The 27,715-nt window shown below is 38.0% G+C and overlaps 1 protein-coding gene across 1 annotated transcript in view; it reads left to right on the top strand.

Moving 5' to 3' along the window:
- Positions 1–24,885, top strand: part of LRP12 (LDL receptor related protein 12) — a 51,367-nt gene extending 26,482 nt beyond the window's left edge. The window contains exons 2-7 of the mRNA XM_033068056.2: positions 2,176–2,232; positions 8,972–9,107; positions 10,515–10,717; positions 15,265–16,366; positions 17,214–17,346; positions 21,664–24,885. Coding sequence (XP_032923947.1) covers positions 2,176–2,232; positions 8,972–9,107; positions 10,515–10,717; positions 15,265–16,366; positions 17,214–17,346; positions 21,664–22,527 — 2,495 coding nt within the window. The 3' untranslated portion in view covers positions 22,528–24,885. The remainder of the gene's footprint in view (positions 1–2,175; positions 2,233–8,971; positions 9,108–10,514; positions 10,718–15,264; positions 16,367–17,213; positions 17,347–21,663) is intronic.
- The last annotated feature ends 2,830 nt before the right edge of the window (positions 24,886–27,715 follow it).

The raw sequence follows: 27,715 nt of genomic DNA, 5'->3' as shown, positions 1-27,715 counted from the left end.
GAGGCGGGGCGGAGCAGCGGCGGGCACGCCCTGGCCCCGCGGAGGTGGGACGGCCCCTCCAGAGGCACCCCCCGGCCCCGTGCAAAAAACCAAAAAACAAGTGTGCCTTATAGTCCGGTGCGCCTTATATGATATACAAAGTTGTGAATTTTGCCGACTCCCGGCGGGTGCACCTTATAGTCTGATGCGCCTTATGGTCGTGAAATTACTGTAATTACTTCTGGGTTTTTCATATTTCTAGATGTTTGAGTTCCTTCTTTTTTGTCATGATGTTCGTTTTCAGTGTTCAACAACAGCAACTACAGATATAGCTGTGTGTGCTAATGCCCCTTTTTGCAAGTAAAAAGGTGAATAATCCATGGTGTATTTGAAAGATGAAATGTCAGTAAGTTATTTTTGGGTTAGACAAGAGGTCTTGAAATGTGTTAATGTTTTCTCTAGGCTGATGCAAATAATGGAAAACAAAATAATCAGAAATGTGCTTCTGTGGAATTAGTTACAAGTAAAATCATTTTCCAGCAAAGATGTTTATTTTGTAAATTGAGAGCTAAGTGTTACTGTACACACAAAATTAGAGTGGCATCATCCCTTGGCATGTCAGTGATATGCAAAGTGGGGAAATTATTTGGAGAACAGCTTTTTAAAAAATCTAGATGTATATTTTACTTTGAAAATAGTTTAATTGAAAAATAGTTGCTCACTAAGTATTTGAAATAGCTTTTGTTATAAAAATACTTAAGTGTTTTGAACATTGGGGAGAATTGTCGCAGTGTGGAATTTTTTTAACAACTGAGACAAAGCAACTTAGTATGTAAATATATGCAGTGAAATTAGTACTTTGGAAAAGGGGTGGGAAACATGTCACTTTGAAGAGCCAAGGAATTTGGTTTTTAAAAATAAATAAATTAAACTTACTATTTTTCTACAAATTCTGATCATCAGGTTTCTAACTGTGTTGTGTATTTAAAAAGTTAAAATTACGGCTTTCTGTATTTGGTGTCAGCCTTGGGAGCAATTCCTGAAACATCTTCTGTGTAATCATTCTACCAGAGGAACACTGAGGTGCTTGCTTAGGTATGCTGTGTTCTTGGTCAACTTGTAACAGTCTTTAAATTGGTATAAAAGGAATTTGTGTTTTCTTTGTGTATTTAAGGTTCTTCTTACCTGGACATAGTACACTGACATTGCAGTGCTGGTAGAACAACTGATATCACATGCATGGACATCTGTGTGACACTGCAAATCAATATTAAAAAACTTTGAAGTAATAAGAGCTGTGGTTTTAAAATCTGCTTAGTGAAGTATTTTACATTTTAGATTGACTGCCTGTGTTTAAAAGAGCTTATGTATCAAAGTAGGTCTTTCCTCCTGAAATTTTGGAAAGATTTTACTAAAAATTTATTGTAAAGATTAAAAGAAAAGATGATGGATAAAGGAAGGGAGAAATGCACACAAATACGATTTGATGTGTCACATCATGTACCAGGACTGCCACCTGCCAGCAAGTATGTTTGCTTTAGCAGACTTTTACTTTGATGAGTACAAACATGGGGTTTGAAGGGATAACTTTTTTGGTCTCTTATTCTTGATGGCCACATGGGTCTTGTTCATCTTTGCAAGCCTACTTCATTTTAATGATCACTGGTGGGGTGTTACTCTTGAAGGTAGCTGATTCCCTGCTGTATCTGAGCTGTTTTTCTGGATAAAGGGTACAGGCTGCAATTTTTATCCAGTAGGTGGGTATAGTGCCCTGGATGTCTTTATTGCATAGCATTTACTTAAAAATCTTGCTCCAGAAGGAGATGGGGAAAATACATTGAAACAGACCTTTCTTGAAAATAAAATAGCCGTTGATGCAAAATGCAAAGTCTACCATCTAACATGTATAAAGTTTCTCAAAACTGGCAGTATCAGTCTCTGCTTGTTCCTTAACTTGCTAGTATATTGAATTTTCCTAGTAAACTAACAATGCTTGGGTGGGGATATTTTTATTGTAACGTAACTTTCTCTCTAGTTTTTCTCTTTAATTTATGATAAAACTTATGTTGGACCTTTCATGTTTAATATTAATTAAAATAACTTCAGGTTTGTTCGTTCTGTTCTGTAAAAAGGTATCTGAAGAATTTTTACAAATTTTATCTTGGAAATTAGCTTATTCATTATGTTTAATTTTAGGAAATGGTGCTCTTGCAGAACATTCTGAAAATGTGCATATTTCAGGAGTGTCAACGGGTAAGTCATTTTTTGTAATGTTTAAATTTCATGCATGACTTAAATAGTAAATATTGAAAGCCACCTGGTATCTTATGAAGAGATATTTGGCTATAAAAATTATTACTGCCTTTTGCAGCATGTAATAAGGAATGAAGCAACTGGAACATGGAAAAATTCTCATAAGATAAAACTGATACCTGCATGCTCATGAACAGATTATGCCTTTCTAAGTGGACTGCTTAATTATTTTTCCATACAAACATTGAACTAAGAGAAAAGTTGGTTTAAGTTGAATTGATATTTTCTTTCCACAGTAAAGTTTTTGTGAAATGAAATTTACTGAAAGGTAATTTTGGACACTGCTACTATTGAATAACATAAATCCAGGAGTTATGCGTTTCACCTGATTAGATTTAACTAAAACGACTGTGCACTTGACTGCACATTTTCCTTAATACAAGAAAAAAGATTTAAAACTCATGAAACTGAGAAACTGGTGAGATGCTAGGAGAATATGGGGTATAAAAGCAGCACACACTACTCAAAGGTTTCTGTGTTCTCTTCCAATAAGTCAGTTTTAGGCCTCTTCTGGGCAGCAGCTGCAGTCAGGTTTGTTGTGTGTTAGTGGTGGGACTGTGTGGCCATTGAGGCATTGATGTGCAGTCTTTGTTCTTCAGATGCAGTGTGGTGTCAGCAGCTGCTGGGCGTGGTTTATCTTACAGATACCCAGAATATGTGCAAACGGGGAGATAAGGGCTCCTCAGCAGGTCGCAGGATACAAGCCTCATTCTTTCCCTAGGAAAGCTGCCTCTAATCTCTAGAATTCAAACTGATTTTCACATCCCCTTCTCCTAAAATAAAAGTCAAAATGCAAAGTTGTCCTTTTTGAGAACAGCTTGTATGTCTCACTGTAGTTATCCTTGCAGTATTGTTTTAAACATTACATTGCTACTTGTATGGTTGTGTTTTTGAATAAATTTGTGGTCAGTGCATAGTCTCTGACACCGACTGCTTTCTATTTCCCTTTTATTGTTTGTCACTCAAAGACTGTTAAAAGTCTATTTATAGAAGATCTTTCTTACCCATTCTTGTGCTGCATCGTGAAGAATGCTGTTGCTTTTTAACAGTACTGGTGCACCAAGTATCATGTACACTTAATTTATGGCACACTGTAAATAATAAATATCAACATAGCTACTTGCCCCTCTTGGAAACAATTATTGCTGGAATTGGCATGGATGAGAGACACTAAGTCAACTGAAATCTCGCTATGCAGCTTTCAGGGTACATTGTAAGAACCCCTCATGCCTTTGTTTACTGCAATGGTTGTGTCACAGGTCACAATACAGGCAGAAAAGCATCTGCTGGGCAGGAGGTGAATGGAATTTTTGACTCTGCTTCCAGTACTTTGGCCAGCATGCTTGAAATAGGCAGTACCAAGAAGAGCAGAACGCAACGTACTTTGTACACAAGATAACAGCAGCTGGTAGCTAGAACTCTTAACTACTGAGAAGAAAGATCCATTTAGAAGTAAATAATGATAACAACAACAACAAAAAAAATCTCTTATGTTCTTATGTTTTTAAATAGATTTCTAGATCAGAAAAAATAAATACTGTACTTCTAAGTTTCTTTTTTAATACTAAGTGCAAGTTCTTCACTGGAGAATTTCAAGGTAATGGGGAAGGAGTGCTCTGTTAAGGACAACCTGAAGAAAGTGTATGGACTGACCTAGTAATATTTTCCTTACTGCTCTTTGTATGTACATCTTAAAATATAAGTACATAGCCCAAGTATAAAAGATAGTGATGAATTAAATTATTTTTTTAGTTCCTTTTAGATAAATTGGGTCTCCCAAACATATTTTCTAACTTGCAGATTATATGTTTCACCAAGCTACCTGGACAGCTTTATATTTAGCAGAACAATTTTATGCAGAGTTCCTGTTTAGAACCAAATAGAACCAAAGACTTCTGGCCTTTAATCTTTCTAAATCCAACTTTCACTTGGTGTTGAAACCAAGCAAGCGATTTTCTTGGACAGTTGTACAGAGATGGGATTTAAAATGAAATTTTTGTCTGCTCCTGTAAGACTACGTGACCTACCTTATTAAATTATGTTTTAATAGCACAGACCTCTGTAGCCTTTGGTATTTATGCTTCTGCTGTGTGCTATATTGCCAAGTTACAAATACTCCTCTAATATATGAACATGCTTTTTCTGTCAGCAGCAATTAATGGAATGTTGTCTCTTTGCATATAAGCTATCACTGCCAAGCAAGTGTTTATGCCTTTAAAATCTGAAGAGTTCAGAAATATTTTCAGGTCTGTCTTTGAGGTATGTTGAGCCATAATTGTCACAACTGCAAAACCAATTCCCCATCTCCCCAACCCTTCACTCTGCATTTTAAAGAACACACATATATAGATAGATATCTATATATAGATATCTGTCTATATATATATATAGATTAATGATTTGTATTTACTGAATATGTCTCTGTGTTGTACAGCAAAGGGCATTTTAAATCAAAGCCTTTTGGCTTGACCTGAGGGCAGAGATTCCTATGCCTTCTTCCCCTGTAGTTCTCCACATAAGACTTTCGTTTGCTCCTGAGAGTTACAATGCAATAATTATCCTCCCTGTTCACGGTTTAGACTTTATCACAACATTATTCTCTTTTTACTCTAAGCTGTTTTAAACACCTTCAGATCATTTATCCAGCTGCATTCATGTCCTTACCATGTCCAATATAATGCATACCTTATCATCCTGTGGTTCACATTGAAAGCTAATTCTTTTATCTTTTCAACTAATCTCCTGGCATTACTGTGAAGATAAATCCCTAATCTCCCTCTCCCTGCTTTTCTGAAGTGACTTTTTTCTTTGACATGTTGTTCACTCTTACTACAGGTACTTTACTTCTCTAGATCTTGCTACAGAATTTTTGCATAGGTTTCTTAATTATTTTCTTGTTATAACTTACTAGTTGAATTTGGTACAGTAAACTTTTAATTAGCTCTCTTCTGTTGACCAGTCAACATCCTATAGTTTACCATAATGTTCTGTAATGTGGGATGGTAAACAAATTTCTGGGAGAAGGAAATAAGAAAACCTGTTATATCTATTTTTAGAAAGTCTAATATACACCAGAAAATTATGTGTAAACTCTTGACCATTATTTTCCATTGTAATACATGAAACATCCTCAGTCCAGTATTGCAATTTACTGAACAGTTATATCAGAGTAGCAAACTGAATTGCAAATAGATTAATTCAGTAAAGGTTATCAAAGGAAAGAGTTTGAAACAGATAGGAGATGGATGAGCAGAATTGTGCCATAGAATACAAGAGTATTGAAGGGAATATAAGCAGACACAACATTGATGTAGAAATGGTTGTGCAAGAGGAATTTGTTCCCCCCTCCAAATATTACAGCCACCAGCATGAGATTTGAGAACACCTTGGGCATGCATCATTAGGTGTCTTTGCTTCTCTACAATGCAGCCCTCTCAATTTCTTTCTTTGGTTGCAGGCTTGTTTCCTTTTATCCTGACTCAATTAATTTTCATTCTGCTGTTCTCTTATGTATTTTTAATACTTTAAATAAATTATTCTAAACCTAATCAGTTTTCCTGTAACTTTAAGTTGTTATGGACACAACTGACCTGTATGACAAATGTTTGTAGGGCTACTAGCAATTGAGATTAAAAGTCCAAGTTTTCCTCAACTTAAAGTAAGGATGCTTGCCTCTATTGATGCATTTCTGTTTTACATGCTGATAGTTGGATTTTTTTAATCCCATATCCTTCATTATGTTGCTTACATTCTGCACATTCACAAATACATGAACAAAATGTTTGTTACATTATAGTCTGTAAAGGTGTAAGAGAAACATCCTAGTTAGGCAAAGGGTCAGAAACTGATTTTAAAGGCTTGCTATTGTCTTTATAGTATATTCCCCTTAAAACTGTTCTATTTCAAAAAGTTAGCCTTGATTTTTAAAATCTCTGAGAAATTATTCTCTCTCAGAAAGACAGCACTTCTGAAATGCAGCACAGTTGATCTTGACCTTTATACATTTTTAAGCAAATAGGAGATTTCTGTTGTCTCCTGAGTTATAAGTTATATGAATATTTATCAAGTGTGGAGTTAAGAAAGCTGTAATCTGCTTTTCAAATCCATTTCCTTTTTTTTGAACCCCCACTTTGTCACATGAATGTTTTGTTCAGTGTTTTCTATAGCACTTCTAGAGTTTTGTTCACCCTGTATTATTGTGCCTGTGGTCATTCTTGGTTCCTCGTGCCCTCCATAGTCTGCTTCTCTCTCCCCATATTGGATGCTTTTGCAAATGATCATCTTTTGCTCTCAGCTCTGTAGTGTGAACTTTACAGAGAAAAAGACATCTTAATAAAAGAATGTAGAAATGATAGGCATAAGGTTGATTCTGCAAAGGATAAAACAATCCTGAGTTTGAGTAAAACAGGAAGCTTTCATGTGCTTTGAGAGCACTATCTATGTTACACAGGATTTTCATGTGTAATTTCTTCTTTTTATGCTTGTGTACGTTACTGTTTGTACTGCTACAGGGTTTAACACGTTAACGTTTTTGGAGATGAACTCTGTAAAACTGAACTCATCCATGTTGAATGATTGTTTTTTATGTATTTTAGTGCTAATTTTCCTTTGTCAGGTAAACTTAATAGCTTCTTTAGAGGTTCTCAGTGCCAAAATTTTGTCTGTCAGTTTGGTAATATCTGATAGCAGGTGTATGTTGTAATGTAAATTTCCGGGCAAGGTTTTTGAAACTGGGGACTGTTTCAGTAGTAACCAAGTAGTATGTGGAATTGTTGCCAGCATTTGCAGGCTTGGTACAAAATGTCTTATACATTCTTATTTTTTTTTTTTGCATGTTTTTGTTCTGTATGTTGTTTGGTTGTTGTTAAACTGCTATTTTACTTTAACAGCTGAATAACCAGCTTTTCTTTCAAGTCTTTACATTTATTGCCTGAATAAATATTAAGTATCAAAAGATCACTTACACAGGAGCTGTGTTCCAAATTATCATGGTGTTAGAGCACCACCTATAGGGTTCGCTCAAAAATTAAAAAGAAAGTGGATGATTTCATAGTCAAATGAAATAGCTTTCTGTATTTTGTGAGTTTCATCCTGAGATATTAGGGCAGCTCCTGTGTCCTACAGTTGAGGTATGTTAATACTTGAATGTGAAGCATGAATAAAGCTCCAAAAAAGGAACATGCGAAGAACTATTTAAAGCATTAGTCTCTTACATATACACAGGAAAACCGAAAATTTCCTGAGTGTTATTTTTGCTGTGTTTTTTAAGTTAATATAGACAATTCAGACATATGTCAGCATTTCTGTCTTTTAGTCCTTCTGAAATATATTTTAAAGCCTATTTGTTATGCCATACAGAAATGCCTTAAAGTAATAATAATGTAAGATTATAACTTTTATTTCAGGTAGTATTGCAAAATTATTTTAAAAGCTTGGTTGTGTATAAAAATAGAAAAAAATAACCTGTCCGCAAATTACATTGCTGCAACTTTTCCACTGTTATAAATGCAGTTCGTTCTTGTTGTTTCTTTATTCATCAGTTCTGATTGACTATTTTAATCAAATAGGAATTTTAAAAACTTTTGATGATCAGACAATAATGGAAGTGCTTCCTTATTTGTAATAGTTCTTGTGTTCAAACTACTGTGTGTAACTTACTGGGCTCCCGGTAACTTTTGACAGCTTGGCAGATTTTGGACTATCAGTGATAAAATTAAAAAACAAAAGCACAGAGGGTAGTTATTTTTAATGTGTTTTCTTACCACTGAGACTTCCTCATAATTTGAAGGTCTGCAGCGAGTGTAGTCTAGCCTTTCTCTTTATGTGAAGGTTATGTATATACTATATGACAGGTGTTGGATATAAGGCTGCTAGGTGAGGGGGAAAAGAGGAAAACAAAATGTGCAAAGTTAAGTGTAAGTACATTTCTTCAAATAAAATCAGAAGAATTGAGAATGCTCAAGCTGTGGAAGGAGCAGCAGCTGAGTTAAGGCCAATGCAGAAAGCTACACCTATAATAAAGTAAGAGTACAAATGACTGAGTTGCTTCAGTTGCATATAATTAGACCTATAAATATCAGCTTTCTAGTCCATTATCAGAAATGTAGCTATGCAGGTCTCTCTGCTGCAGTAAGTGCTCTTTTCCTTTCAAGCATTTAGAATCATGCATATGGAGATCATTTCCATGCCAAGAACTGGAAGGGGGAAGGTACTTAAATGATGGTCAAACACTGGGTCTACCTAAGACGAAATTTCAGCTGCTTGATGATTTAGCTTTAATTTGTTTTTCACCTTCTAAGGCAGTTGTCAGTATAAGGTGTTTATGCATGGTTAAAGTGAATTGAATCTTTCTAAAGACTATAAATAAAAGTTAAAAATAAAAAATCTTTAACCAAATAAAGTCGTCAAAGTCCACATAGAATATTCTGGTTTAATCTGTAATAGTAATTGACATAACTAAAAGCTGCTGCACTGGCAGTGTTGGAAAACATCTTTTGGCTGACATGTTCCATGACAAACTCCTTTAGAAGTTGTGGGGTTTTTAAATTGGTATGTCATCTAACTCACTGATATTCTACCTGATTAGGTGCTGATTGATTGGGTGGGGGGTTTTTGTCCTATTGGCTTTTAAAAAAAATGGAATTAATCAAGTCACTTTCAATATATATGTATTTTTTAGCTTGTGGAGATATTCCAGAACAAATTCGATCACCAAGTGGGACAATCACAAGTCCAGGGTGGCCCTCTGAGTATCCTGCCCGAGTTAACTGTAGCTGGTACATCCATGCAAACCCAGGGGAGATCATTACTATAAGGTAACAGTGCTCCTGTATTATCTGTGTGGATCGAAGAAGTACTAGACATTTTTAACTGCCAGTTGTGCACATACCTTTTTTATTCCTTCCTGTAAGTGAAGGATTTCAGTGCTCTCTGGTTTTTGCCTTTCCTTTTATCTGATTTGCTTGCATATGTAGCATTTGTTTTTAGCTGGAGCATCAGTCGCTAGAAAAAATCTCAGTGTGGTCATTTATTTGAATTTTTTCAATGTGTTTGAAACATAGGATTTTTTCATTAAAAAGTATGTAGACTAAATGCTGTAATGCTTCATTGCTGTGAGGTCTCTTGGTGTGCTTAAAAATGTCAGGGACAAATAACCAGCCAATAGATATGACTGCAGTTTAGGAAAGGCTGAGTTTTGTTGAAGGGAGCTCCTCACAGTTTCTCGTATCTTGTAACTTTTCCAAAGTAGTAATGTAAAAGCCTGTGCATTCAAGTTCTCAAGTTCATTTCTGATTACTGATTTCTTTTAGCATCAACTTAGTACTGCTTCATAGACTTTCTTATGAAACTGCATTACGTGCAGATTTTCTTTAGTTTCCAGTTCAGACTTGCTGACCCAAGAAACTGCTCTTCATTATGAAGTATTTGCTTTGACAACAGTTACTTGTTTAAACTCTACTTCTTAATTTAAACACTCTTTCTACTAAATATTTAACTGGCATAAATGCAATGTAAAGTAGGTAGCTGCTAGAATGCTTTCTGGACTTTTCATACTGTTCATTTTTAATAAAACTCTTTTTTTCTTTCATGTTGTTTTCTTCCACTCATACATACCATATTTCAGTTCTGACAGTGCTCTATTGTCTGTACAGATCAGTTTTGCACAGTCTCCCCCTCACACATTAGCATTGTATTGACTGAGTACAGTTCATGACATAATGCTTGGGTAGCTGAGTAGTGCAACTGGGAGAAAGTCTTACCTGAAAACATAATTTTGAACAGTTTAGATGAATTTGTAATGTCAAATCATATTATTGCCATAAGTGTAGCATTAGCTAAAACTGTGGTGAAATTTGAGTTAAAATCACTTAGTAGTGTATGAAAGTCATTAAAAAACACACATAAGGACAATTTCATTACCAGAATTATAGATTAAAACAATGTGTGGTTTTGTGGCAAAATTGCATTTCTTGCAATTCCACAGAAGTGGTGAATGCAATATTTTGTTTGACAGAATGGATCCTTGCTGTCCTCATAGTATAAAGGATCAGCACAAAGTTAAATCCTATTTCTACATGGGTAGAGAAGCTGCTCTTTTTATTTCAGAAGAAGTAGTATTTCTTTATTTCAAAAAGTAACTTCACGCTAATTTTCATGTAATTCAGCAGCTTCATTGTGTCATATGCAGTTCAGTAGCAATTTTGACCTTTTCTGTTTTTCAGCTTTCAAGATTTTGATGTTCAGGGATCTCGACGATGCAGCTCAGATTGGTTAACAATTGGAAGCTACAAGAACATTGAAGGCTACAGAGCATGTGGCTCTTCCATTCCCTCACCATACATCTCTTCACAGGATCATGTTTGGATAAGGTTTCATTCAGATGATAGTATCTCCAGAAAAGGCTTCAGATTAGCCTACTTTGCTGGTATGTTTCAGATGATACCTAGTATAATTTTATGGTTTCACTTTTTGTTTCCTGTTTCCAGAATTACTTCCTTGTAACAGGTACAGTACTGACTACAGGTCTTTTCTGTAGTCTCCTCAAGGTCTATTGAAATCAGAGAAAATACAGATTAGGTAATGTATTTTGATTCCATGCACAATTTGAATATTCAAAGTGGGAGCAACAATTGCAGACTGAATTATATTTGGGAATAAAAGGTTAGCCAGTAGTAGTAGGCGCCTGGAAGTTCTTTTAACATAATAAGATTTGAAATAAATTCATTGAAGTAGTTGGGTAAACTTATGAGTATTCTACGTACCATGAGAGGTAAGAAATGGCAGAATGTTTTTGGGTTTTTTTACATTTCTCACAGAATTTGCATCATTTTTCCCATCTCCAGAAGGCATACTATCTTTTAAAAAAATAAATCTTAAAAAACCCTGGCACATTAATACGATAGATTAATCCAGCCGAGTGCAGACATGGTTCTGTACATGCAAAACTTCTGTAATTACAGGATGTGATAAAAAGCTAGTTACCAGTAGTAATAGTTTGAGACTGTTTTGTGAGCCATTCTTGTTCTATTAGAGGTTGCCAAGAGAGAGGAGGAAGCCAGTCGTGGGTCAGGACTAGTTCCAAACTTTTCCTGGCTTAAAGAGGTATTACAGTTTTATGTAATAGCATGACTAAAGTGTACTGCATCATGATCATCCCAAATACATGATTAAATTTTTCTTGGTTTTCACAATGATTTCATGTTACCTTGCTTTTTCCAAGTGTGCCTATATCCACTCACTGACCTGCTCCAGATCTCTGTGCACGCCAACTTTTGACTCTTCTTCTCCATAAAACAATTCATACCTGTAAACATATCCAATGCTGTCCACCTTCAAAACTGTTCCAACAAGATGCAGTAAATCTCCTTTAGTCTAAGCTGTATTTACTCCTGGTTTGTACGCCGCACTCTTCTTACCTAGTAGCTTCCTCCACTGTGTCAGTATCTGACAAACAAGTTTCCAAGCAGGCTTGTCCCTCTTTTATCACCTGTTCTCCAGTCTACAAAAAATCTCCCTCTGTGGTTCAGCTCCTTGCCCTTCAGGTTTTGGGGAAGTAATGCAGCCTTGCATTTGATGCTGGCCCAGCTTTCAGGGCAGTGGTCTACCTGGGTTTTGTTCACTGTGTCACCAAACAACGTCAGGGAGCAGGGAAGAAAGCAGTGGCTAATCAGTCATCCTGTGCTGCTGTTTCTGCCAATGGACCAGGTGAACACTGTTACCCTGTGTCAGGCATCAGCTTCAGCCCTTTTCACCTCCCTCTCCAAGCATATGCAGAGGAAAGGCAGCATTCCTTCCTGAGGGGTTTTGAGAAGGAAGGATACCTTGGATAAGAGTGTGGAATGGGTAGGGGAGGTGAGCCATGGGCTTTGTAAAATTATTCCGAAAACCCTTTCCTCTCTTATTCTCTGATCTTGAGACAATGTCATTATGTGACCCCTCTTGGAAGAAGCTGTAACATTTTCAATGATAAGCAGTTTTTCTGCAAATTGATCTCTTCTAATTTTTTGTTGTTGATTAGAGTGCTTAAGACTTTAATCCTATGTTTATAAATGTCTTTTTTTAAAAAAAATAATTTATTTTGTGGAGATTTGTTTGTGTTTTAACAAACAAGCCTTACTGAAACTTTGGCTTGAGTGTGCTCCCTATGTTTGACACAATACTTAGGAAGTATTTCACAATTAAGGTGAAAGTGTAGTGTTTCAGTGATCAGAGTGGTCTCTTAATGTTTTAAACTAACCTGTATATAGGAGAAGAGTTGACAGTTGCTTTAATAATCGTCTGGTAATTTCTGCCTTTGAGTGTCAAAATAGGCTTCTGAAATGCTAACACTTGCTATGTGTTCAACTGTGCCATTATGTTTGATTTCTTCTCATCAGCGTCATGTAGTACACAGATTAAGACCTCAAAAGACTATTTTATTCAGTGTTTTTAAGACTACTCTCAAAGTTGGCAAGTCATCATAGAAGAAGGGGAAAAACCAGTAATGCATTAGTTACTTGGATGCAAGTTAGGCTTATCTGTGCTGGAATGATAGAAATACTACAGATTCCAAGTGCAAAAGTGCCCATCAGGGAGCCCCATGTTTAATATCTGATGTGGAACATAGATCATGGGAATCATTTGAATTAATCCTTGTTTAAAGAAAAAAATATGTAAATATTTATATTTAACACAAAACAAGCCAGTAATGGGAAAGGAAAAAGCATTACAGGTAAGAAGGGACTGGACTAGAAAGTAAATTTTGTGCTTCTTTTATTTGTCTTTCTTCCCTCTGCCTTCCTCCCATTACTTAGCATTTATCAGCCTTTTTAATTATGGGAGTTGAAATGGGACAAAGTTTACTAACAGTGATGTAGAGTGGAAAATAAATTATCAGAAGCACAGAGGTCAATGGCCACTGTAAATGCAGGGAAGACTTGTGTTAGCCCTTTGGCTACAACTATATGGGTGCTCCTAATGATCTTGTGCTAACCTTAAGTCTTCTGTGGTACAGCTCCCAAAGTTAGTCTTATTTAGTACATTTCTTATTATTTTAAGACTCTAATTTTTGATTCATAGGTAAATTTTCTTCATGTAAGGGTTGCAGGATTGGTGATTTAAAAGCTGAATCAGGATCAAGTATCCCAGCTCTTTTCTGGGATATTTAAAAGGAAGAGCTTGGGTTGAAATTGGATTCCGTTTTGTTACTGCAATATTTCCATCAATATAACTCTGTGTTACAGCTTTCTTCTCGACCTCTTCCAGGTTCTGCAGTGCAGAAGGACAGAGCTAGATTATAATCAGTACTTGAACAGGTTCAACGATACATATTCTAGTTCCTCTTACCTACTATTCTGTTACCTCCGCCTATGGAGCATAGTCATTCAATTTAGGTAGGACTAGTCTAGCAGTTGAGTTTTACAGGTTTTAGATTCAAGGCCAAGGTTCCAACTTTGCCTTACTAATGTTGTGTACCATATGTATGTGTGTGAGTGTACTGTATATAAATACTTATATATCTGTAACAGAACAAGAAGATGGTGTCATTTATACTGCATCTGTTCTTTGGATTTTTTTTAGTGAAATGAATGTGTTCTGGCAGTTAGTCACTGGCAGCACATACATTTTGCTCTCCTTTCAGTCTTCAGTCCTCTAAAAGTAAATTTGCAGACCTAAACATTCTTCAGCAATGCTTATAAAATTTATCACTCTTGATGATTTCATTTTTTCCTGCATTCACTTTTTAAAAGCTTTAGCATTGTGAAATGTAAAAACTGTGTTAGATTTTTCTAAAAAAAATAATTTTAAGTTAGAGTATTTATTTTTAACACTTTGTAAGAGGTATTAAAGTAGAAAAAAAAGGGGAAGTATGATAGAAAAAAAAGGGGAAGTATGATATGACTTGACCCATCGCAACAGATTAGTTCCTGCAAGAAAAATTCAAGCTAGCTCTGAAAACTTTTATCATGTTCTATAGTAAAGCACTGAAACTTTAAAAATACTTGGTTGGAGAAGGCCCTGAAGACCCTAATCAAACACCAGTTGGCCTTGTTTTGAGCAGATGATTTTATTAGATGCCCTCCATTCCAATCTGAATTATTCTCTTGTAAAAAAGATAGAACATACTTCTCCTGGAAACATTAGGATTTTGGTGAGTTCATCATGCTCTTTCCTGTTTCCTTATTAAAGGAGGGCTCCTTAGAATGAATGTGTATTTCCAAACTACTGCTACGTAGGACCATCTGCATTGCAGACTTGTTTTAAATATTTAGACTATGACAATTTGTTTTATAGCAAATTTTTGCGGTCTGTACTGTGGTTTGTAGAAACAACTGATTAAAAATGACAGTGTTTGACTCGGCTGAATTGTTGCAGAGCTGAAATAACTTGGATCCCAGGTATGCTTCTGTGTTCAGCATGACTGGAACTTTAATAACTAAATGCAAGCATGCATTTTTGCATTTGCTGCACTCCCATCTTAGTTGCTCCAGGAGAGGCAGGAGCAAACAGTAGCAAAAGGAGAGGACAGAAGTTTCTTTGTTTCTTTGGTTGGTGGTAATATGTAATCTTCAGCTGTCAACTTCTCTCTTGCTTTAGATCCTTTGGTTCAAAGTAGGAACCTCCAAAAGCAGAAGAGAATACTTTTCTGGGAAGGAATATGAGGAGATAACCTCACAAAATGTTTCTGTATTTTGAGTGATAGTGTTTTTCTAACTTACTTTTAGCATATTAGAAGTCAGGTGTCTCAATAGCTATAAATAAGTGTTGTTTTCTTGCTTGGGTTAAAGTTATTTGACTGAAATCAGCTAAGGATAAGGTTCATGCTGATGTGTTGATAGAATTTTGACTTGAAAAAACTGGTTTGTCTTGAAATTTGCTGAAAGTTGCCATGGTTTTTGCTTTGCCCTTCTGAAGTATCTGGTGCAGCAAATAAATATGCAACACAAACCATAAAGTGCTAAACTCTTAAAATTTTATTTTTTTTACTTTCAGGGAAATCTGATGAACCAAGTTGTGATTGTGACCAGTTTCATTGTGCTAATGGGAAGTGTATTCCAGAAAGTTGGAAATGTAACAATATGGATGAATGTGGGGACAACTCGGATGAAGAAATGTGTGCCAAAGCTAACCCTCCAACAGCTTCTTCCTTTCAGCCTTGTGCAAACAATCAGTTCCAGTGTCTTTCCCGCTTCACCAAGCTTTACACTTGCCTTCCAGAATCTTTAAAATGTGATGGTAACATTGATTGTCTTGACCTGGGAGATGAAATAGACTGTGATGTGCCAACATGTGGGCAGTGGTTGAAATACTTTTATGGTACTTTCAGTTCTCCCAATTATCCTGACTTCTATCCACCTGGCAGCAACTGCACTTGGCTGATAGACACTGGTGATCATCGCAAAGTAATCTTGCGATTCACCGATTTTAAACTTGATGGTACAGGTTATGGAGACTATGTCAAAATATATGATGGATTAGAGGAGAATCCACGGAGGCTGTTGCGTGTACTGACAGCATTTGACTCTCATGCTCCCCTCACAGTTGTTTCATCCTCAGGACAGATAAGAGTGCATTTTTGTGCTGACAAAGTGAATGCTGCAAGAGGGTTCAATGCAACCTATCAAGTTGATGGCTTCTGTTTGCCCTGGGAAATCCCATGTGGTGGAAATTGGGGGTGCTACACTGAGCAGCAACGCTGCGATGGCTACTGGCACTGTCCAAATGGAAGGGATGAAACCAACTGCACCATGTGCCAAAGAGATGAGTTTCCCTGCTCTCGAAATGGTGTTTGCTACCCTCGTTCAGACCGCTGCAACTACCAGAACCATTGCCCCAATGGTTCAGATGAAAAGAATTGTTTCTTCTGTCAGCCAGGCAATTTTCACTGTAAAAATAACCGCTGTGTGTTTGAGAGCTGGGTTTGTGATTCTCAAGATGACTGTGGCGATGGCAGTGACGAAGAGAATTGCCCAGTCATTGTGCCCACTAGAGTGATAACTGCAGCTGTCATTGGGAGTCTTATTTGCGGATTGCTGCTTGTCATTGCACTGGGATGTACTTGCAAATTGTACTCACTCAGGATGTTTGAGCGGAGGTAAGTAGAGCTCAACTTTATTAAATGTTTTGGTGTTTTCTCTTGTTTGTATTGAAGTAGTTTTATTGTCATACGGATATTGTTGCACGTGATTTGTAAAGACATTGCTCCTTTTTCTTTGATAGTGAAAAGAGGCTAGTTGCTCATAGAGTTTATCAGGTTGGAAGGGACTCATAAGGAATATCAAGTCTAACTCCCTGCTTCTTGCAGGACATCTAAAGCTAAACCTTGTTATGACCTATGGCTGAGCATTGTCCAGATGTGCCTTGAACTCTGAAGGCTGGGTGCCATGATCCAGTTTCCTGGGGAGCCTATTCCAGGGACTGACTACTCTCCCAGTGAAGAAAAGAGGATAGAAGTATTGATCACTTCACTGTAGAGGGTTAAAGCTTTCAGATGGTGTTACCAAAAAGGAAGTGTGGGAGAACTGCAGTTAATTCATTTGCAATTTATATCACAGTTCTGTATATAACAGCATGTTTCTTCACTTGTAGGCTAGTTCATACCAGGATTACATATCCTTCAATATTTTACAATAATATAAGCTCATGGTACTTTCTATATTTTGCCCATGGGTTTGGGCTGGTTTGTTTGTTTGTTTGCTTGTTTGTTTGTTTTTAAGAAATTTTTTGTTGGGTTAAGTTTTTTTACTCTCATTTCAGCTGGACAGACTCACAGAAATGACTATATTATTTGTCAATTAAATTAGCAAAACTTCATCTTCTGAAGTTTTTTATTTCAGATTATAATAGTCTGATGTACTTTTATTCATGTAGAGATACAGATATAGATATAGATGTACATATCAGTGTCTTATGTATTCTGAAATTTCTCTTCTCTTTGAAAGATCATTTGAAACTCATTTGTCAAGGGTTGAGGCTGAACTGTTAAGAAGAGAAGCTCCTCCATCCTATGGACAATTAATTGCCCAGGGTTTAATTCCACCAGTTGAAGATTTCCCTGTTTGTTCCCCAAATCAGGTAAGATTTCAAAATAGCAGGCAAATCCCTTAAATTTTAAGGAGACTGAAATAAAGATATTTTAATTTCCACTTGCTTCCTTTTCCTCTACAGCATTTCCTTTTTCTCCTTTCAAGTCAATAATGTTATACGGATTATTAGCCCTTAAACAAAATCATAATATAGGTAACACCACAGTTTCTTTTGCAGACTTTCTTTTGTTGATAATGCCAGTAATGCACACTATAGGAACCCCATTTTACATGAAAAGTACAGTAAATTCACGAATACAAGCCGCACTTGAGTATAAGCCGCATCTCTGGGTGTTGGCAAACATTTCGGTTTTTGTCCATAGATAAGCCGCACACGAATATAAGCCGCTCTGTCGTTCGCAGCAAGGACCCGCGTGCAATTAGTAACAGAACCGCGGGAGGGCGGGGTTTACTGGCTGAGCTAAGGCTGTGCAGGCTCGGCCCGCTAGGGGCTGCTGACGGGGCCAGGTGGCCCAGCCCGGTGCTGCCGCTCGAGGCCGGCCGCCGCTGCCACTGGGCTCGGTCACCCCGGGTCGGCGCTGCCCCGCGGCGGCAGGCAGGGACGGAGCTTCCCCTGCTCCTGCTGCGGCGGTGGCGGGCGGGGACAAAGCACCCCGTCGGCTCCCCGAGCCGCGGCAATGGCTGCGCGGGGCTCCCGTCGGCTCCCCGGGCCGCAGCAATGGCGGCGCGGGCTTCCCCCCCCCTCCCCGGGCCGCAACAATGGCTGCGCGGGCTTCCCCCCCCCTCCCCGGGCCACGGTAGGGGCGGCCCGGGTCCCCCCTCTCCTCCCCGAGCCGCGGCAATGGCGGCGCCGGGCCCCCCCCCGTCTCTCCCCTGGGCTGTGGCAGAGGAGGAAAGAGAGCTCTCCCGCCTCTCTCCCCGCCCCCCGTGCTGCCTACAGGGAGCCAGGCTCCACCCGCGGTGCAACAGAGTAGCGATTTGTAACAATCGCAAAATGCCGACTTTGCAGCTGCTCAGCTCAGCACTCTGGCAGGCACTTCTGAGGTTGTATTAGCCGCACCTGATTATTAGCCGCATTTCCGGTTTAGGAGCAAAATCTTAGTCAAATTGGTGCGGCTTGTATTCGTGAAATTACTGTAATAGATTGGTAGATCTAATTGTATGCTCTGTATTACTGTTGTGAAAGTAAGGACTGCAAGATGGCACTTTCTGATTTGGGAAAGAAGACCTAAACTTCTAATGCAGAACGGTGGTTCCCATGCACAGTGTGTTCATGCCTGCTGTGCATAATAAGATGATGAAGAAGGGCAGGGTGTAATGTCATATAAAATTATCGTGAACGAGTAGCAAAGCAACGCTAGTAAATGGCAGTTGATAGTTTCTAGTCATCCAGATTCAGAGTGGATGACTGGGGCATTTCTTACTTGGTTAATTAATAAATTTTTGTCAGAAAAGTAGAAGTAGATAAAAATGCCTTTTGGTTATAAAGGTCTTGGGAAAAATAGAAGAAAAGTAGACCTGTACTCTATTAGAGTTGGTATTAATTGTATTGTGTTGCAGTTAATAAAGCAAAGTTACTGTAAGAAAATACATGAATATCACATGTACTTTCATGTTCACATGTTCACCAGCAGCTGGGAGCTGTCACAAAAGATTTTGCAGAGGAAAAGTGGAAAATAAATTGCAGTTTGCATGAGAGACTTTAAAAAAAACATTATAAAAACTTTTTGGATAGCTAAATTAGCAATGAACTTCATCAGTGAATTTAATAAATGTCTGTAGTGAACACTGTAGAATCCCTTGTTCTTTTTCAGTGGGTTACTGTGGTTATAATAAAGATCAGTATGTTTCTGTTTCAAACTAATTCTGTACTTGTACAAATTTGGCTTGCTGTCCTCTTTTCCAAAAAAATTAACCTTCGCCAGTTTATGATGGATCTGTGTTCACAAGTCTCTTGAGGTAGGGTTAGCTCAAAAAAGTCTCTGGAGACAATGCAGTTGTCATGATGTGCAAGTTCTCTAGTACAGATAACTTGGAACAAATCAGTGTTTCCTGCAGATGCCTGCCATGTGTGGAGTACTTCAGCTTTGGTGCACATGAATATGTGTAGGAAGAATTACAAATTTTAGAAAAACCTAGCTTTCTCAGACCCCTTTTTCATCTTGAAATCCTGTAAAGGTGATGTAAAGATCTTGGGTTTTACTAAAATGAAATCTCCTCATAGAGAGGACAGTTCTGAAAAACCCAGACATGTAGTGACTCGCAATCAGAGACTGGTACTGGAGCTTTTAAAAATCTATGTAATTACTGAAATTTTCTTTGCTCTTCAGTTTGACTTGAATTAATCACTCTTTCTTTGGATACATTTTAAATTCATTTCAGAATATATTGGAATTATATGACAAACTTTTGTAATTAAACATAATAAAATGTAGTTGCTTCATAGTTTTTCTATGTAATCATGATTTTACACGCCATAAAATATCAATGCCTGTACAATAGTTTCGAACAGTGGGAGTGTTACTGAATTCCTATTATGAACACCAGTGTATCGAATAAGACTTGTGGCCATGAAAACTGAAGTAACTACACTGAGCAATTAACTAGCATGGAAGTAAGAAATAGTATTGAGCAGGCCATCAAAAGTAAGGAAAATGTCATTCTAGAGCATTGATGCTTCCATGATAAAAGCTTTACTCATATTTAACCAATGAAGTTGCTTTGTTTAAAACCTTTGTTTTTCAGAGGAGACATTAGTAAAAACTCAAAGCAATGTAAATTGAATTCTATAAATTAAAAAACTCGATTTTTAATATTGTAAAGTGTTTGGGGCAAGGGAGTCAGTATTAAGTCAAGGTGTGTTAAAATTTGTTATCAACAAAATACTGTTTTTAAGATTGCAAATCTGTGTAGGACTGAAGATGGTTATTACAGTTATGCTAGAAGTCTCAAGCTATAGAAATGTTGGATGCTCTAATTTAAGTGTAGTACTTTCTGCCTAAAACCGATACATGCTTTCAGTGCTGGATTTTCAAAGATGAGTAGCAGTTTCTTCGGTAACTTTTAAAAGTAAGGCTGCTGTGCATACATACTGTGTGCTAGAATTCAGTCATCCTGTGAGCTAAGGGAAGGGAAGAGGTAGGTTGTGCATGAAGTATTGTGCGGATATTCTGCTGTGTTGTCTGAAGGAAGGTGGAAGGGAGATGAAGGTGACAGCATGAGAACACTAAATTTCAGGTTTTATAAATGAAGGGAAATACATGCATATATATTAAGGGTTTAATTGGGAAATGGCTCTTCTGAAGAATATTTTACTTTTTTTGCTATAATTTTCATGAAAAGCTGTGAATATGGGCTTTATCCTCTAATTAAACACATTTGTGAATATTCTTAGGATGATGGGCATCTTCCCTATTTGAGAATTGAGCTACTTAGCTGAGACAATTGCTTCCTCTAAGTTTCAGTACAGGATCCCCAAGACAAAGGAGTTTGTGTTCTTATGTTTGTGTTACCTTACAGTTGAAAAGTTATACAGAATTTTAAACAGGAAAATTCAGGCATGCATTCTTCTGTAGCTAGATAACTGGAAAATGTATACTGAATTTTGGAAATTTGCAGTTTAGAACACATAAGATAATTTTATTTGAACAGAAGCATTCAAGCATTTTGAAACTGGAATTAACTGATTATACCAGAAAGGGAAAAAAACCCAAAACTATAAGCCTCTGCTGGAGAAGTTACTTAATGTAGTCCCTTTGAGGCAGCCCTGTGATAGTGGATAAAGAAAGCGGCCACCTTTGTTAAATATTTTTCAAAAAGACATTGTTTACAAATCCTAAACTTTCTGAGACATATTTCTATGTACTGTACTCTAAAATCCATGGTGACTACCTTTTTGGTAAGACTGTTAGTAATAGATTTTGCCTGCTCTACTGGCTCTGTAATTGTACTTTTCTTAAATCAGTGTTCCATATCCAGACTATAGTGCCTATAATGCTTTTCACATTGTCTTTATTTAGAGATCCTTGATTAGGGCAGAAATATACCTTGTATAGAAGTCATTGCTGTTTTATTGCCTTTACATATATATTTCCACTTAATTTACCTGTTTATAATTTTATTTCCTCTAGAGCATCTAGACTTTTGTCATGCCCACTTTTTTGAAAAAATAGCCTATTGCTACATATACCAGATCCTTAATAAGAAAGATGCAATTTTCTAATATTTATGATTCTACATTTAACTTTGTTAAATGCTGTTTTGCACAATAGTTATCTTTTTTTGCTTTGCTGTAACAGTACCAGCAGACTGTCAATGCTTGATTGTTGCTTGTCTTCTCATTTAGGCTTCAGTTCTTGAAAACCTGAGGCTGGCAGTACGATCTCAGCTTGGATTTACCTCAATCAGACTTCCTATTGCTGGCAGATCAAGTAACATTTGGAATCGAATTTTTAATTTTGCGAGGTCACGTCATTCTGGATCGTTGGCATTGGTCTCGGCGGATGGAGATGATGTTGCCAGCCAAAGTACCAGTAGAGAGGCTGAAAGAAATAATACTCACAGAGGTTTGTTTTCAGTTGAATCTGATGATACAGACACCGAAAATGAAAGAAGAGACACAGCAGGAGCAGTTGGTGGTGTTGCTGCCACCTTGCCTCAAAAAGTCCCTCCTGCAACAGCAATAGAAGCAGCAGTGGGAGCGTGTGGGAGTTCCTCTGCTCAGAGCAGCAGCTGCAGTACCACGGATGGTGGCAGAGAAGTGACAAGTGTAGAGCCCCCAAGCACAAGTCCCGCACGCCACCAGCTCTCGAGCGCACTAAGCCGTATGACTCAAGGCTTACGCTGGGTACGCTTTACTTTAGGGAGATCAAGCTCAGTGAATCAGAACCAAAGTCCTTTGAGACAGCTTGATAATGGGGTAAGTGGAAGAGAAGAGGATGATGATGTTGAAATGTTAATTCCAGTCTCTGATGTAGCATCAGACTTTGACATGAATGACTGTTCAAGACCTCTACTTGATCTCAGCTCAGATCAAGGACCAGGGCTTAGACAGCCTTACAGTGCAACACATCACAGTGTGAGGTCATGCAGTCGAGATGGCCCCTGTGAGAGCTGTGGCATCGTACACACTGCCCAGATACCAGACACTTGCCTAGAGGCAACAGTGAAAAATGAAACTAGTGACGATGAGGCATTATTACTCTGCTAGGTACGGATTGTTTAGGAAAGATTGTGTACAAGTTGGAGCAATATCTGTCATTGTTTTGTACTTCACAGTTAAAATTAGTTTTTAGTTTTAAAAAATCCAGGACAACATTATGTTAAAGCTATTTTAACCTGTGTGATTGATTAAACTTGTTATACTGGATGACATTATGGAACTATAAGAGGGAACATTTTAATGGCTCTGAATACACAATGTGTGTATCCAGTATAATCAGATTACTCTTTAAACTGAAGTTTTCCCCATTAGTTTGAAATTTAGTTTATCCTGGTACTATAGTTCAAACCTAAAACATGGCTGCTCAAGACTTATTGGCTGCCTGTTTAACCCCATATTAACAGGTGAATTTGTACAGAATTATTTTCCTTTAGGAATTGACTCTGTTGTATTATTGCCAACATACTTGTAACTTAATATACTAAATACTGGTAAGGATTGTTAATGTAAAATATGTACTTTTCTTTGAGTTTATTCAACACTTTGTCTAAATATTCTTGAATTTCATCATAATGTGAACTTACTTAAAGGGAGGAGAAATTTTTTCTCCATGAGCATTCTTTTTCTTTTAGAAGTACAACATGCAATGATACATGAAATTTAGGCATAGTAGATAAACTGATGGCAAAAGCTTTTTTAGCACTGACTTTCCTAAATTGCAGTCTAATATGGTACAAGCCAAATAGTATGTAAAATCCCCAGTCATTAGTCTTTTTGATTTGAAGTAAAAAAGGGCCGAAGATAATACAATATGTGTTAGTTCTTTAAATATCCAATATGTACAAATACACTACAGAATAAGTTCCAACTGGTAATAGATCTTTCCCTAATACTGTAGGGTATAAAGCTTGTTTGGACTCAAGGGATTTGCACTAAAATCATATTAAGGTCTCTAATGAGCTTAGTGCACAAGCACTATCACTTTAAGTACTATTATTGTCTAATATTGCAATGGCTATATATTTCCATGGCTCTTTTCTTGGGGTGTTGCGTTTTTGTTGCAATTGAATTTGCTTTACTAATTCCCTATTTATTCATTGTATTTAAAAACTGGTTTACTCAGTCACAGACTGGTTGTTTAAAAGAAACCAAAAGAAAACCCTTTTAGTGTATTTTTTTATGGTATTACATGTTGGAACAAAACAGATCAGTGAGAAAAAAGCTCATAACTTCCAATTTTGTGATAAGCAGGTTAATATGTGGCTACTAGTGTGACAACAAGAAATTACACCTTTTAAAAAAAAAACCATCAACTACTGTTTTATTTATTCTTTGCCAGTCTGTTTTTAGTAGGCTTAAAGATCCAGTATGAAATGTATTTGTGTGTGATTGTATGCTATTTATTAAATTTTAAATACTTTGTTGAATGTCATTTTAAAGCATGTTTAAAGTCTTGTGCATTTCTGTCGTGTTATGCTGTCGGGCAGAACTGACTAAAATTTTAATATGTATCAAAATTAAATTGAATTTTTGTTATGTTTTTGAGGTACTTTTAAAGATAAATCCAAGGTCTGTCTGGCTTTTTATTTTTTTTAAATCCTCATCTCTGAAGTACAAATCACATGCAGAAGAAACAAACAATTGAATGGATTCCAAAGTGTATATATCTTCTCCCTCTTCTCTTCATTCACAGACACTGGGATGAGAAAAATAAATGATTTTACCATCTGGCTCATTTTTTTATGAGAGTTAGCAGGTAAATTCTGAGTTCAGAATGCAAAAATATAGATTTGTGCTTTTGAGGAACCTTATGTGCAATACAGTTGTAAAAGATTTTATTATAACCCATGCGGTTTCAAGTTTCAGAACAGATCACATCACACTGGTACCAGATCAGGTACAAGTTGGCCCATAATTACACATACTCAAGTAAAAGTCATCAATGGCCATTTTTATTCACATTGAATAATATCTAAATCTGTGGGTAATCTTTAGTCTGATTTCAGTAGCATTGCTTATAGAGCAGGCAGCTTTGCAATAGGAACATGGTAACACTCCCTGAAGTATATGTGAACAGTATGTCCTGGTATAAAATACTGGGTTTTTAAACCTTCCTAATTAATTGTCATTAAAAAGTGGTTGTAGAAATGCTTGTCCCTGAGGCAGATAAATTTTAAAGGAAGAGTCTTCACAGAATACCTTCAGTGTTTAACACACATAGTGATCTAAATTTGTTCCATTAGATGCCCCAAATAGCATGTACCTATGGACTCCATATTGCAGATGTAAAAAGAACACAATGTTCAATTTGTTTTAAAGGACAAATGCTACACATTTAACTGAGAAGTTGGATTTGATTGATAATTTGGAAAATTGTAAATAAAATTCATATTTGTATGAGGTGAATTTGTTGCAGTGATTTTCTTTTCATAGCAATAATAAAAGGAGTGATTGATTTTTCTTTTGAGTAATGTATGAGTGTATGTAATGTTACATTTGTTTAGTTTGGTTTTATTGAGGTTTCTGATAAGACGTTGCTACCCTGTTTCTTTTTATGCTGAAGAGCTTGAATTAGTGTTTTGTTTAATTGTCTCTTGATTTAGCTGTGGTACAATATTAGGGCAGTCTGAAAAGTCAGAATTATTTACTGTGAAATTATCTTGTTTTCTGTAATAAATCACTTTCATCTTCCAGCTTTGAAGAATCTAGGTTATTGTGAGGCAAGTTTTTTTCTCATGTAAAGTTATTTAAACATGGAAAGAGTTTGTCATCGTTCTTTTTCACATACCACACCTTTTTTTTCATTTGATTTGCACTGAAACATTAGGGAGGGCTGACTGAGCTTCAGATGGTGCAAGGGCTTGTTTTGTTTCCTAAGTAAAGTTCATTTTCAGTACAAGTTCAGCAAGTGTTGCTGATAAATCTGCTTTCAAAACAGGTTGCTGGAGCGGATGCTGGAATTAGTTACTGTATTACGTGTTCCACTTTTTATCTGAATGCCAAAGCATGAGCTTGTGCCAAAGCTTGGATTCAGTCCAGAGAAATCAAGTTCAGGTTGGGACACAAGTAGTGTTCAGTGAAGTTTATATATTAAATACTCACTGCAGATCAAGTCATGGCTTTTCCTATTGGGATGATGTTTTGCTTCCTTTCTGAAAAATGAGTGTTTTATTCTCCCACATACATCTCCAGATATTCAGCTATGACAGTTGTCCTGAGGAAGTGCTACCCGTTTCCCTTAAATCTTGGTTTAAGTCAAAAGTTTTAATCTTCTTCCAGTTGTGATTAAGCTTTTTGTGAAGTGTTTTGTTAGTTTGTGGGGTTTTTTTACTCCATCTCTTTTCTTCCTCCCTTGGGAGTTTCTGAAAATAAGCAGTTGGTAACTTAATTCCTCCGGGACATCAGCTACAAGTCAATTGCCCAGAATGGGGTGTGTTCTGACCAAAAGTACTTAGAGGTAAGCAGATTGATTGATAGTTAAAACTCTTCCCTTCTATCCTCCACTGGGATTTAATTGTTGTAGTTAGCTTTTCCTTCATCCAAGTAAATTAAGATCCATAATTTTTGGACTTGATACAGAGAAGTTTTATAGCCCAACATTCACGTCAGTATGTCTATTTGAGGTTTCTGTTCATATGCAGTACCCACTATCTGGTGAGTAGTAACTTGGGGAAAGAGAGTGTAGTATTCACTAAACTGAAGTATTATCGAAGAATTCAGATGGACAAGACTCCCCATGTCATTCATGGAGGAAATAAGAGATGTCATTCTGAGCAGTGTACAGTAGTTTCACGAATACAAGCCGCACGGATTATAAGCCGCACCCCCGGTGCCTCGACAATGTTGCTGTCTTTGTCAATAGATAAGCCGCACCCCGAATATTAGCCGCACTTTCGTTCGTCGCGAGAATCCGTGCGCAGCTTTCACAAATTGGCCAATTAGTAACAGGATCGCGGCATAGCGGGCTTTACTGGCTCGGGGCGGGGCCAGGCAGGCTCGGCCCGCTCATGGTTGCCGACGGGGCCGGGTGGCCCAGCTCAGCGCCACAGCTCGGCAGGGCTGGCCGGGTGGTGCTGCCGCCGCCGCCGGGCTCGCTGGCCCCCCTCTCCCGTCAGCACCACCCCGCTGCCGCGTTTGCTCGCCCGGCTGGCAGGGCTGCTGCCGCCGGGCTCGCCGCCCGCCCCGCTGCCGCTTTCGCTCGCCCCGCTGCCGCTTTCGCTCGCCCTGCGCCGCGCCTCGCGAGCGCCGCGCCCGCCCCGCGGCGCTTTCGCGAGCGGCGCTTTTGCTCACCCCGCCGGCAGGGCTGCCGCCGCCGCCACCAGGCTCGCCGGCCGCCCCCTCCCGTCTGCACCGCCGCCGCGTTTCCTCGCCCTGGCCAGCACTGCAGGCCCCCGCACCGCCGGGCTCCCCCACGCTGCTGGCCCCGATTCTGCTGGGCTTCCCCCGCTGCCAGGCAGCCCCACCCGCCGGCCTTCCTGCTTCTGCCATGCTCCCCTGCACTGCTAGCCCCAGTTCTCCCGGGCTCCCCCGCCATGCTGGCTCAGGCTCTGCCGCCCTCCCTGCCCCACCCTGCTGGCTCAGGCTCTGCCGCCCGCCCCCCACACTGCTGGCCCCGCCTCTGCCAGGCTTTCCCACCTCTGCCGGGGCCGGCCGGGCTCCAGCTTGGCTTGGGGCTGCCGCGGGCTCTCACTTCCGTGTTGGCAGCTTTTAGAATTTTGTTAATAGATTAGCCGCCCCGGAATATTAGCCGCACTTCCGGGTTTCCACCAAAATTTTGGTCAAATTGGTGCGGCTTGTATTCGTGAAATTACTGTAATTAATGATTCCTAATTTTGAGAAAAGGCATCTACAGTAAACAAAATTTAGCTAATATTTGTGAATATCCAAGCACAAATTTGTGTTTGTGATATTTTTATATGCACACTGAAATCTAGCAGAAGAGTTTAGCTTCCAGCATTAGTTTCTCCTTATGACCAAGTTATATCCTGTTATCAAAGAAAAAACTCAAATGCAAGTGAAGTTTTTCAGATTGAGATTTTTTTCAGATCATAATTACCCTGTATGCTGCTTCTGCAGGAAAGAAATGGGTGGAAAACACAGGAAAAAAATTTGGATTTTGAAAGGTAATAACACAGGCTAGAAACTCTAAAGAAATACAATTGTATTACATTGCACAAGGGATTTTTTTTTGAGACAAAAAATTACAGGAGACATTCCCAAAAATAAGTCATAATGG

This window comes from Catharus ustulatus, chromosome 1, assembly GCF_009819885.2.
Source record: "Catharus ustulatus isolate bCatUst1 chromosome 1, bCatUst1.pri.v2, whole genome shotgun sequence".
In the NCBI taxonomy this organism is placed as follows: Eukaryota; Metazoa; Chordata; class Aves; order Passeriformes; family Turdidae; genus Catharus; species Catharus ustulatus.
The sequence above is the reverse complement of the archived record's forward strand: the minus strand, read 5'-3'. Positions and strand labels throughout refer to the sequence as shown.